General features: G+C 38.5%; 1 protein-coding gene across 4 annotated transcripts in view; it reads left to right on the top strand.

Moving 5' to 3' along the window:
• Positions 1-13,100, top strand: part of sbno2b (strawberry notch homolog 2b) — a 147,224-nt gene that overhangs the window by 51,706 nt on the left and 82,418 nt on the right. For all 4 annotated transcript variants that reach the window (XM_057842270.1, XM_057842272.1, XM_057842271.1 and 1 more), the window contains one exon: positions 3,824-3,953. In XM_057842270.1, coding sequence (XP_057698253.1) covers positions 3,824-3,953 — 130 coding nt within the window. The remainder of the gene's footprint in view (positions 1-3,823; positions 3,954-13,100) is intronic.

Raw genomic sequence — 13,100 nt, 5'->3', positions numbered from 1 at the left:
CCTTAAGCTGCTTTTTAATGTTTTTATTTTTACAAGAAAGTGCAAAAACGATAACCATTTTAAAGGGAGTACTTATTTCTCTCAACAATACAATAACATTTACACAGGTAGACTGAATTCCACATTTTCTGGAAACAAAGTGTCTTTGGAAATAAGATTTCTTTTAACCAATATACTTTGTTTTTACAGATTTCTGTACTATTTCGCATGTTTGTAGTGTTACCGCTTTACTTAATCATGGTTTTACATGTTCTGCATATGAAATACACGTTAGCGAATTAGCTAATTAGTTTTGCGCTCTGCACTAACTGTTAACACTAGGGATGTCCCGATCCAGGTTTTTGCACTTCCGATCGGATACCGATATTGTTTTGCACTTCCGATCCGAAACCGATACTGGCCGATGCCGATACCGGCCTATCTGAGCATGTGTTAAAGTTTAAAGTTATTTAGCCTCCTTACTTAGTTGTCAGACTCATGTTGAAAAAGGTTTTAGTACTCTTGATAACAACTAGCCAGCTGAATTAGGTGAGTTTGAATAACACACAACGGTTGGTAACAAGAAACTGACCTGTTTATTCAGTGACAAACACAAAACATTATAAATAAGAAACAGAAATGGCATAGTCAGTCAGTAAAACGTGCAAATAATATTGTAAACTCTCATAAAAAAGCAAAACACACAAACAACCTCAGTGGAAAATCCCACAAACCCCCCAAGCTATTAGATGCTTTTAATGTTTCGTGCATTAGTTATAAAAATTGTATTAAAAGCCTCTCAGGTTTAAATAAACGACTATTTCAGTATCAAGTTAACATTTTAAAACAGTAAATAAAATACTCAAGTCCCCATTCTGTATCAGCAGCTTTAAACTACATTCAATTCATTTAATTTTGCGAATCAACCGTTAAAGTTGTTAAAATTGCTCCCGTTATTCCATAATTTCCCTTCTGTCTACTTTCGACATGTGAAAGTTTTAAAACTGTTTTGAAGATAGATTCAAGTAATGATTTTGCCGATTTTAGATTAAAAGTTAATTAGGTTCGCTTGGAAGGTTCACAACAGCCTACTAGGGAAGTCTCCTGCTTTAAGATGGCAGCTGTTAACTAACGCAACTAGTTTTCAATACTTCAATGTTGCTAACGCCGTCGAGTCTGTCATTTTGCATCTAGTTCTATATACATATGATATTTATTATCTACAGTAAAACGACGTTGATGTAGTTTGTAGCGGCTGTCAGCGGCAGTCAGGTATTCTTGTGTTTTTTATCCAGCGGCATGAGTTGAGCTAAAGCCGTGAGTTGAGCATTGGCATTACCCGGGTCTATGACAAGCATGATGTTTGCTTTCGGGACGCAATGCGGTCCGTTTCTCATTGCGTCCCGAAGACCGCGCTGTGTATTAGTTCCGCTTTACTTGACATATTTCAATAATCGGATTTTGGATGTTTGTGAATCGTTCTCGAATCTTCCACGGCCGAATCGCTCAAGGATGTAATGACGGCTGGGCATGTTGTACCGTGGTTCTAAGTGTTGGATGGTGCGTCTTTACTCACGAGAGATAATGGCTCGTCATCCAGAATTAATTCTTCGGCAATGACTCTTGTTATTCCCTGGGCTTTGGGACTGTCGAATGCCAGTGTGTCACTCATAGCAAAAGTTTCTGCCAGTGTTAGTTGCGTAGGACCTTTCTTTTTGTCTTCGGTTTCTTAACATACTTCTTATATTGTTTGTGGTGGTATTTTGCTAAATGCTTGATTAGGTTGGTTGTATTAAAACTTCTTACAGCTTTACCTCCACGCTTGACTTTATTGTGGCATATGTTGCACTCTGCCTCTTCGTCTTTGTCGTTCTTTAAGGTGAAATCATCCCACACAGCTGATATTTTTACCGATAAAGTCTCTCGGTAAATTGGGAGACGTTAATGTAAATGTAGTGTGTTGAAGGTGTGCCGTAAAATGCGGACCGGATTTTAGGGAAACCGAAGCAAAAACTGAAATGGATTATGTAAATCGGTGCGCTGGAAAACCCGGACCGGACTGAAAAAAAACGATCGGAAGTCTGGATCGGAATTTTTCCGTGTTGGCCGATCTAATACCGATGCGCATTTTTTTTGCGCATATCGGCGTCCGATCCGTTCCAAATATCGGATCGGGACATCTCTAGTTAACACCTCTAAAACAACAACGATAAAGGCTAAACAGTACAAGAGGGTTCGTGTACTCACCTCTTGTGGACGGACACAGGTCTTAGCAACACACTCAGGACCTTTTTCAATTGACATGACTTGAAACTACTGCTGGACATCTGAAAGACAATGAGCAAAGAACTATCTCTCTTCCCCTCTCGCGCTTCTTTTCCTGCCTTTCTCATACACAAAATTATTTACCAGTCTTTTGAAAAGGAGTAAATATCTCACTCAGTTACAGGCAGCATCCATTATAACGTTGTGCGTGCGTCCGTTAAAGGTGTCCGGGCGGTAGACGTGTCTTGGAATTTCGTTCCGCTCCGTGCAGCTGTCATAAAGTTATGTGGGAAAATCATCGTTTTTGAACCTTTATGAATCGCAATCGAATGGTCACGTGTCAAATCGCGGTGCATGTAATAATTGATTTTTTGGAACTCCTCTATACTAGTAGTACTGCGCCTTACAAAGCGGTGCGCCCTATATATGAAAATAGTTTAAGAATAGGCCATTAATTGAATCTGCGCCTTATAGTGTGGAAAATATGGTTCATAGCTGTTCAGCATTGAAACGCCGAAACACAGTATTTTGAAATAAAAACAAATGTATAATCCTGGTTTGTTAAACATTATTACTTCATAGACCTGGGGTGGGCAAACTATTCCACAAAGGGCCGCTGTGGGTGCGGGTTTTTGCTGCAACCCATCAAGAGGACACCTTTTCACCAATCTGGTGTGTTATAAGTGCAATCAGTTGATTGCAGTCAGGTGCTTCTTGTTTCCATTGAAACCTCATTGGTTAAAAGCTCTGTGCTGGATCAGTTGGAACAAAGACCAGGACCCACTGCGGCCCTCGAGGACCGGTTTGCCCACCCCTGTCATAGACGAACAATTTTATTAGTAAACGTAGCAAAAGATATCAGAGCACAGCATTGAGCATTGAGTCATTGATGAGTCATTGTACAATATTGAGTCATTTGTGTAAAGTTTACCTAGGTTTAGGCACATTGATGAAATAATGATATAAGAATTGTCCTATGAAATTATTTGTGAGCCCAAAACACAGCAAAACATTATGGTTTTAAACTAATAAGCCTTAATATTGTCATTGTCACTCTTGAGGCAGATATATTATCATTTATGAAGTGCAAAACATCGAAAAATGAGTTTGATCAAAAGTGATAGTGAAGGAAATATTTAATAAAGTGCAAACTATTCACTGGGCCTGGATATCAAACATAAACTTAATGCATATATCAGGAAAAAACAAGTGCAGAACCTTACATTAAACAAAAGCAATTATATCATTTTTTAAAAAAGCCGTCTTCTTGTAAAAGCAATGTCATTTCCCTTTCCATAATGGGCAGGGCCAGTGGCGGGCGCTATTATACTGCAAAATTTAGCGGCCGGGATGAAAACTCCAGGTAGCATTTAATATACTGGACCTCGCCCTGTATTCCGTGGACTGTTTTGATTTCCGCGGATGTCGTTGAAATCAGTGGAAAATTACACAATTGCGAAAAAATTACTGGTTTGGCACTGAATCTGTTGAGGCATCCGCTTTACATTTTCTTTGACCTTTGCAGTAAGACACGACACAGATGTAATTTGGCAACAATTTTGCTTCTCTTTCTCTCCAGGCAATATCTCTTGAACAACAGCAACTCTACCGCAGCCACTACGCCCGATGTACACCTTGACATGTTCTCTGCTTTCTCAGACATGGATTTTTCCTGCCTCAACCTCCCCAGGAACGGCGATTTCTCCCAGGTTTGTGATCGACGAGATGTCATAAAAAAGGTTACGCCTTTGCTTGTCAGAGGAAGGGATCTTAGCTTTTCAGCCTGTCTTCCGTGTGTGTGGGGGTGTGTGTGTGTGTGTGTGTGTATTCATTCCCAATGTTTAATTTATCATAGACCCAACTCATTAAAGCTTTGTGCTGTCTAGAGTAGACAACAGCATTACTGACATTGCAACTCTACTTGACTTAAACTCAACCAAAAATCAAATTCAAAATTGTGTCAGTGAATTGAAACCAGGACGTCTCTAGTGTTTTTATGGGGATGTTTTTGCAGAGAACAACGCTATTGTTCCCTCCCTACATTTTATGACTTTGACCAGCATTTAACCGATAAATTTAAGGTCATCAGATACTTTATGTGGTTTGTCAATTAATTGCATGTCAAACTACTATCTGAAGTACCTGCCCATTTTGTGCTTACCACATGCCCACTCATCTCAAGAGAGCCTGCTGACTGACAACTAGGCATGTGCCGATTACTGGTTTCAAGATACACCGGGGTATGAAAACGTCAAGGTTTCAAAACGGCAAACATTTTCTGTCATACGTCATTAAGGTATTAGCTATTTTTATGTCCCAAAATTCATGGAGAAATCCCTCGCTTTCAGCTGTAAAGCTCAACACTCCCCCGCCTGTTGTTGGTCAGTGTCAGTGAGTCAGCTGTGCTACACAATGAAAGGAGGAGGTGAAACTCCTGAACTTTTTCCCCTATCGAAGAAAACTAAATCCCTGGAATGGGAATACTGAAAAAGTTACAGCCATGGCTTAGAGGAGGGGCAACCGACATGTAAAACATGTTTGCGCCAATACCTCCAATATGATTTCGCATTTACCGTAATTTCCCGAATATAAGGCGCACCCGTGTATAACACGCACCCCAACTTTACCTTTAAAATCTAGGGGAAATTCTGTTACCCGTGTATAAAGCGTACCCTAATTTTAGCACCAATAAATGAGTCTCGTGTCTCGAACTTTTATAAAATACACGGTTGCAGCATTTTTTAATCCTTTCGTCATTTTTTTTTTTAAAATAGAATATTGATTTTCTGTGGTAAAATTGCTCACAGTATACGATAATAATTTTCACAAAGTAAGGAGTTGTGTTGTTACAGTGGAACATGAATCATGATGAATTTTTTCTGTCTCCGTCCCTTCACCCGTGAATAACGCGCACCCATGATTTACGAGTACATTTTGGGAAAAAAAAGTGCGCGTTATATTCGGGAAATTACGGTATTCAAAATTAAGGGTTAGAAAACACTGTCACAAACATTTCCCACCAGCTACGAGGGTTAACTCCAGCGTGTTTAGTGTGTCTAGCGGTGGTAAAACGTGGTGTTTTTTTCTCTCTCTGGCAACTGTCTGTGTTGAGAGAGTGTGTGTATAATGTAAACATAATACGAGTCATACACATGATTTGTATGGAAAATAATTCAATTATTTCTGTTCTGACGGTAATAATGTTGAGCTGCGGCTGTGGGTTGAGGCTCACTTAAAGGACTGCATTTATTTTAATTTGATTTAGATTTTTTTTTTTTTTACTTAACATAATACTTATGTTACAATTTGCTAATATGTTTTGAAAAATAAAAATCCGCTTCAATGGAAAAAAAGTTGTTGTTTTTAAACCCAGATATCTCAAAGTAACACATTTTAGAGCTGTTATTGCAATACCGTGATATTTTGGCTTAAGGTTATCATACCGTCAGAATATCATACCGGCAAATGCCTATTAACAACACACCTCATTGCTTCATTAATGTCATAGTAATCTGCCAGACTAAGTTTTCAGAGCACTACCATAAATTAGGGATGCGAATTGGAGAATGTAGTAGAGTGCATTGTAGACCGAACACACGCGCATACACTCAAGTGTGTTGTCGTTATGGAACACTCGTGCTAGCCGGTAGAGACTTTGAATTCACCCTAAGTGGCAACGTCATCATGACGCGCCAGGCTACGAAGCAAAATAGAAAAGGAAAAGGAAATATCAACGTTTTTTATATTTAACGAGAAAATATGAAGCTCATTTGTCAAAAGAAATACATAAATAAGCTGTTTTGTTATAAAAGCCGCAGGGATCGAACTGAGAGAAAAAACTAGTGGCTTTTAGTCCGAAAATGTAGTTTGTCAATGTGTTGATGTGTTAATGTGCTTCTTCGTCCGCACTGTACTGTTAAAAAAATGATTTACAGTAAAATATTAACATCTGTGGTTGCCAGAATATTAACATTAAAAAACTGTAAAAATATTTGTAAAACAAGTATAGTGCTACTGTAACTGTGCATTTTGTGGTTGATTTTTTTTTAACTAAAAATCAAGTGGAACAATTAACAATGTAATTATTTCATATTATGATCCATATGCAACCAGACGTGGTCCCTTTGTATTCGGGATTTTAACCACACCATCATCTTGGCAGTCGAGTGTTCTGACTACCGAGGTACTGAAGACTGGTTAGTGGAATTGTTGAGTGAAGGGACTGTTAGGAAAACCTTACTCCCTGAGAACTTAAAAGAATGGACCGGAAGCTGACACTAGACTGAACTGTTGGCACAGTCGACTGGATGCTCAACTGCCATACTGACAATGTGGAGAGGAGGGAGAATGAGAAAGTGTCGAGAGGCGTGCGAAATTTCCGGTTCTTAGATTATTTGCGATTTGGCCATGGAAGATCGAGAACGATTCACAAACATCCAAATTCCGAATATTGAATTATACCAGGTAAAGCGGAACTAAAACACCGGCAGCGCGGTCTTCGGGACGCAATGAGGAACAGACCGAGAGTAAATATCATGTTCAACTCATGCAGCTAGATAAAAAAAACAATAATACCTGACTGCGGCCGACAGCCACTACAAACAACGCCCAGTTGCTAGTTGCTACAAACATACGGCCACAATAATGCTAAGGTAGATATCTCATATATGTAGAACTAGATGCGATTTGAAGACGGCGGCGGTGTTAGAACATGTATAGAGAACTAGATGCAAAATGACAGACTTGCCGACGTTAGTAAACAGCCGCCATCTTGAAGCAGTAGACTTTTCTGTAAGGCTCTGTTGTAGCAAACCTAATTAACTTTTTATCTAAAATACTCCTAAATTGGCAAAATCTTGTCTTGAATCTATCTTTAAATGATGAAACAGTTTTAAAATTTTCCCATGTCAAAAGTAGACAGAAGGGAAATTATGGAATAACGGGAGCAATTTTAACAACTTTAACGGTTGATTCACAACATTAAATTAATTTAATGTAGTTTAAAGCTGCTGATACAGAATGGGGGCTTGAGTATTTTATTTACTGATTTTAACTGTTAACTTGATACTGAAATAGTAGTTTTGTTTAGCCTGAGAGGATTTTTGAACAATTTTGGAACTAATGTACGAAACATTAAAAGCAGCTAAAAGCTGGAGGGAAGGGGAATAATCGATTTATAATCGAATCGTAGCCTCTGAATTAGGGCCGTCCCAAACGACTAATTTTCTCCCGATTAGTCAGCCGACTATTTTTACGATTAGTCGACTAACCTAATAATTAAAACAAAACAAAACATCTTTTTACTAATTTAGCACTGAAATTTTTGTTGACGCTTATCAATTCACAAAAACATATTGGAACACTTAAATTATTTATTAAAGTACAAATAAACATGTAAATAACAATAATAAATCACAAATAAACAATGAGTTCAAATGCTGATAGAATTGACTAGTGCAAAAGAATGGAGTGTAAACAGATTCAGAACACTGACTTCACCTTTCCAACATGATTCAAAACAATTCTTAAAAAAACACCTAGCATTAATATTATAGTATAGTACTGTATATAATAGTATTATAATAACTATAATAATTATTCATTGCCAATCAGATTTTTCATAAAGGTATTCTTAGGGTAGAATCTGAATTCTGAAGTATGTGGGATTAACTCCAGAAATCGCTCTTTATATGACGAACATGACATGCTTTTATTTTTGAAATGTTCACCGGAAGTACGTTCGCTAAACCGCTAACTTCAGCTTTACTCTCCGCAAAAAAAGCACTTTTTATCATTGCATGTAGTGTCAGTAATAGATTTTTTTTGTCATTTTTTTTTCGTTTGCAAATGCTGTTAACCAGCGATTTTTCATGTGTGAAGTGTCACCTTTTAACTGCAAGTTTGCTTTCACGAGACGACTGCCAATGTTTTATAGCAGGCTAAAGTAAGTTGCCTTTTTCCCCCCATTCACCTCAGTGTAGCAGTGCTAATGTTACAGTGTTTAATATAGATGTGTTTTCTTATTTTGTATGTCTGAACTTTAATTCTACAGCGTGTTGAGAATAGAAAGGAACTGGAGTCTCATATGCCATCAGCACGCACGCACCAATGTATGGATGGATGCATGCGCGCAGCGATAAAAGGCAGCCATGAAAATTACCGCCCTCATTTTTATTTGCCGTGCGATAAATGGACTCATTGCATATCGCGACAGGCTTAGCAACTTCAAAAAAACATGTCGTTAGTTAGTCTGATGGACTTACAAACTGTGTGACGGCGCTTGAGGTGTTTATTCACGGCCGACGTGCAGCCAAGCTTGGGATTGAAGATACATGACACAAGAGTGTACCCTCCTTTGTTTCTTTGAAATAAGTCAATGTTTTGGACACTCTGGTGCGCTTTTTTGGCTTTGTGCCGCTTTCCCCGCTTGCATACTGAGCGACCGACATTCTGAACTTTCCACGCATATATTTTTTTAACCCTTCATTAACCGTTGACAGGATGTTGAGCTCGTTGACGGATTTACGTCATCGATGACGTCGACGATGTCGACTAGTCGGGACAGCTCTACTCTGAATTGTATCCCACCTCTAGTCACCACTATCAGATGGTTACACTTACATACTTTTTACAGTCATTTAATGTTAAACAACAGTTAAAATGCAGTTCTTTTTCTCCAGTTTTGTCAATTTGTCGGTAAAACTTTTTAGTTTTTCCGACTTTTTTAACATTACAATTCTGGCAAACACAGCTTAGGATGGCGATTTAATGCTTATTTATTTATTTATTTATTTATTTATAAGTCAAATCCTGCCATTTAAACCATCCTTCGATTCTCGTGCACACAGAAAAAATAGAGTTGGATCAAGAGCTAAAAGGTAGAATTGGAATTGTCTGTTTATTGTAGCCCGGCATGCAATTCTAAAGCCTCCAAGGTACTGTTATAAAAAGCATCTAAAGGACCCACTAATGCTCATGATTTGTTTGATTGCTGCATCATATTTTGTCATGAGTTTAGTATGACCCTCGGAGGACTTAATAAATAAACTGAATGGCCGCTGACAGGAAAAATGTACACCACTCCCGCCTGAAAAAAAAATGTTTTGCCGAAAGCAAGGCACTCGATCATCTTTGACATCTTATTTCACATCTTCTCATAAACATTAGCTTCTGCCACTGGCTAAAGCTATCTCATTTATGGACAGGGTGATGGCAGTCAGCGTGACAAATGAACGTCAGGCTTGATTGATACACAGGCTTTGCTTATTCACTTCAAGCATGTATTTGCATTCATGTAATTACAGTGCCTTGCAATAGTATTCGGCACCCTTGAATCTTGCAACCTTTCGCCACATTTCAGGCTTCAAACATAAAGATATGAAATTTAATTTTTTTGTCAAGAATCAACAACAAGTGGGACACAATCGTGAAGTGAAACAACATTTATGGGATAATTTAAACTTTTTTAACAAATAAAAAACTGAAAAGTGGGGCGTGCAATATTATTCGGCCCCTTTACTTTCAGTGCAGCAAACTCACTCCAGAAGTTCAGTGAGGATCTCTGAATGATCCAATGTTGTCCTAAATGACCGATGATGATAAATAGAATCCACCTGTGTGTAATCAAGTCTCCGTATAAATGCACCTGCTCTGTGATAGTCTCAGGGTTCTGTTTAAAGTGCAGAGAGCATTATGAAAACCAAGGAACACACCAGGCAGGTCCGAGATACTGTTGTGGAGAAGTTTAAAGCCGAATTTGGATAGTAAAAGATTTCCCAAGTTTTAAACATCTCAAGGAGCACTGTGCAAGCCATCATATTGAAATGGAAGGAGCATCAGACCACTGCAAATCTACCAAGACCCGGCCGTCCTTCCAAACTTTCTTCTCAAACAGGGAGAAAACTGATCAGAGATGCAGCCAAGAGGCCCATGATCACTCTGGATGAACTGCAGAGATCTACAGCTGAGGTGGGAGAGTCTGTCCATAGAACAACAATCAGTCGTACACTGCACAAATCTGGCCTTTATGGAAGAGTGGCAAGAAGAAAGCCATTTCTCAAAGATATCCATAAAAAGTCTCGTTTAAAGTTTGCCACAAGCCACCTGGGAGACAAACCAAACATGTGGAAGAAGGTGCTCTGGTCAGATGAAACCAAAATTGAACTTTTTGGCCACAATGCAAAACGATATGTTTGGCATAAAAGCAACACAGCTCATCACCCTGAACACACCGTCCCCACTGTCAAACATGGTGGTGGCAGCATCATGGTTTGGGCCTGCTTTTCTTCATCAGGGACAGGGAAGATGGTTAAAATTGACGGGAAGATGGATGCAGCCAAATACAGGAACATTCTGGAAGAAAACCTGTTGGTATCTGCACAAGACCTGAGACTGGGACGGAGATTTATCTTCCAACAGGACAATGATCCAAAACATAAAGCAAAATCTACAATGGAATAGTTAAAAAATAAACATATCCAGGTGTTAGAATGGCCAAGTCAAAGTCCAGACCTGAATCCAATCGAGAATCTGTGGAAAGAGCTGAAGACTGCTGTTCACAAACACTCTGCATCCAACCGCACTGAGCTCGAGCTGTTTTGCAAGGAAGAATGGGCAAGAATGTCAGTCTCTCGATGTGCAAAACTGATAGAAACATACCCCAAGCGACTTGCAGCTGTAATTGGAGCAAAAAGGTGGCGCTACAAAGTATTAACGCAAGGGGGCCGAATAATATTGCACGCCCCACTTTTCAGTTTTTTATTTGTTTAAAAAGTTTAAATGATCCAATAAATTTTGTTCCACTTCACGATTGTGTCCCACTTGTTGTTGATTCTTGACAAAAAATTAAAATTTTATATCTTTATGTTTGAAGCCTGAAATGTGGCGAAAGGTTGCAAGGTTCAAGGGGGCCGAATACTTTTGCAAGGCACTGTATATGTTGTAGACTCAACGGTCCTATTCAAAGTGTTACACACAGAGGAAAGTTGACTTTGTAAAATGAAGCATATGAAGGAAAAATGCTGTCTCAAAACACCTTTGCAAAGGGGAAATCTTATTTCCTTTAGCATCCACTTATTAAAACACTGAGTATTGAATGAATTGTATTACTAATATTGTCGTGTTAGAGTTCCTGTTCTATGGTTATTAATAACACTTTTCTTTTGGTGATTACTGAAAACTTGGGTTTGAACTACTTTGTGTTTTTTTCCACTGTATCATATTTACAAACAAGCGAGCTGTGTGCAATTTACAGTGAATATTTTTCTGAGTTTTTCCATTTCTTTACAGCTGAGGGAGAGTTTGTCCGTTTCTTTACAGCTGAGGGAGTTTTTTTTTTTTCTTGGATTGCATTGCAGTGCAAGTAAACACACACACGAACACCTACAATTTACACACAAGTTTTACTTTCATTCTGAGTTTGAGTTGTGTGTAAAAGATAAGCATAACGATATATGTGGAAGTGAGTCGTCTAATAAAATGTGATAGCTCGTGATCATGTGCCAGATCCTCTATGTGCTGCATTTATATCTTATTTATTTTATTTGCACAGAAGGTGTTTCCCGCATAACCGGAATACAATCATGACGGTTAAAAGGGAAAAAAATCTGTATGCTTATTCGTTAACAAGATGAACTTGATTTGCAATTAAGTACATAAATTACTAATAAATGCTTTAGTTGGAACTTGAAACATTTTCAAAATATTTTAATGAGGAACACCCTTGAGCCCTGGGAAGTATGAAGTAAAGTTGGATTATAGTGTGTGTTAAAAAATGTTATGTGTCGGCTGTGGAGGCAGCTGGATTATTATACCAGTAGACACATTTGCAAATATGGATTCCTGTGATACTAGATATGCACTAAGATCGATACTCAAATTTAAATACTCCTACTAGAGTCATTCGAAGCAATGTATTTTCAGTATTGCTTCAGAAAGAAAAGCAGTGATATTGATTAGCAGACAAGGAACAGAGTCACAGAATTTGCGCACAGTGGGAAAAAAATCAGTACCACATTCACTGCCAACACTGAAATTTATTACTGGTGGCCAAAATGCTTATGTGGTGGCCCATTGCAGATAAATGCATATATGGGAAACAAAAAAAAGTATCAACCCTTTTGCAATAGACTTTTTAGCTTTTTGGTACCGCAGTCTTCCTGTGCTGTGTGTGGGGGGAGCTAAATACCCTCAAGAATGACTACCAGCAAAACATGAGACCAGGGGTGCTCATAATTCTTTGCTTCAAGAGCTACTTTTCAAGAGACATCCTCCCGCGATCTACCTTTACTGGGGTGAGGGGTGCATAAGCACATACAGTCATGGACGAAATTATTGGCACCCCCGGAATTTTTCCAGAAAATACAGCATTTTTCACAGAAATTAATGCAATTACAAATGTTTTCAATATTAATGTGTTTATTTCTTGGATGTGCATTGGAAAAACACAAACAGGCTGAAGAGAAAAGCCAAAATGTTCACAATTTTACACAGAATGCAAAAAAATGGCCTGGCTAAAATTGTTGGCACACTCAACTCAATATTTTGTTGCTTTCGGAGAAATAACAGAAAGCAATTACTTCTTATAACCATCAACAAGTTTTGTGAGCCTCTCAAATGGAATTTTGGACCACTCTTCTTTTGCGAACTGTTCTAGGTCTCCGATTTGAAGGGTGCCTTCTTGCAACAGCAATTTTGAGATAACTCCATATTAACTCCACATTAACTCAATATGATTTAGATTTGGACTCATCGATGGCCACCTCACAATTCTCTAGCGCTTTGTCTCCAATAATATCTTGGTGCTATTGGAGGTATGTTTTGGGATGTTTTCCTGTTGGAAGACTCATGACCTCTGA

The sequence above is a fragment of the Corythoichthys intestinalis genome, chromosome 7 (assembly GCF_030265065.1).
Source record: "Corythoichthys intestinalis isolate RoL2023-P3 chromosome 7, ASM3026506v1, whole genome shotgun sequence".
Classification (NCBI taxonomy): Eukaryota; Metazoa; Chordata; class Actinopteri; order Syngnathiformes; family Syngnathidae; genus Corythoichthys; species Corythoichthys intestinalis.
This window is presented reverse-complemented; position numbering and strand designations above follow the sequence as displayed.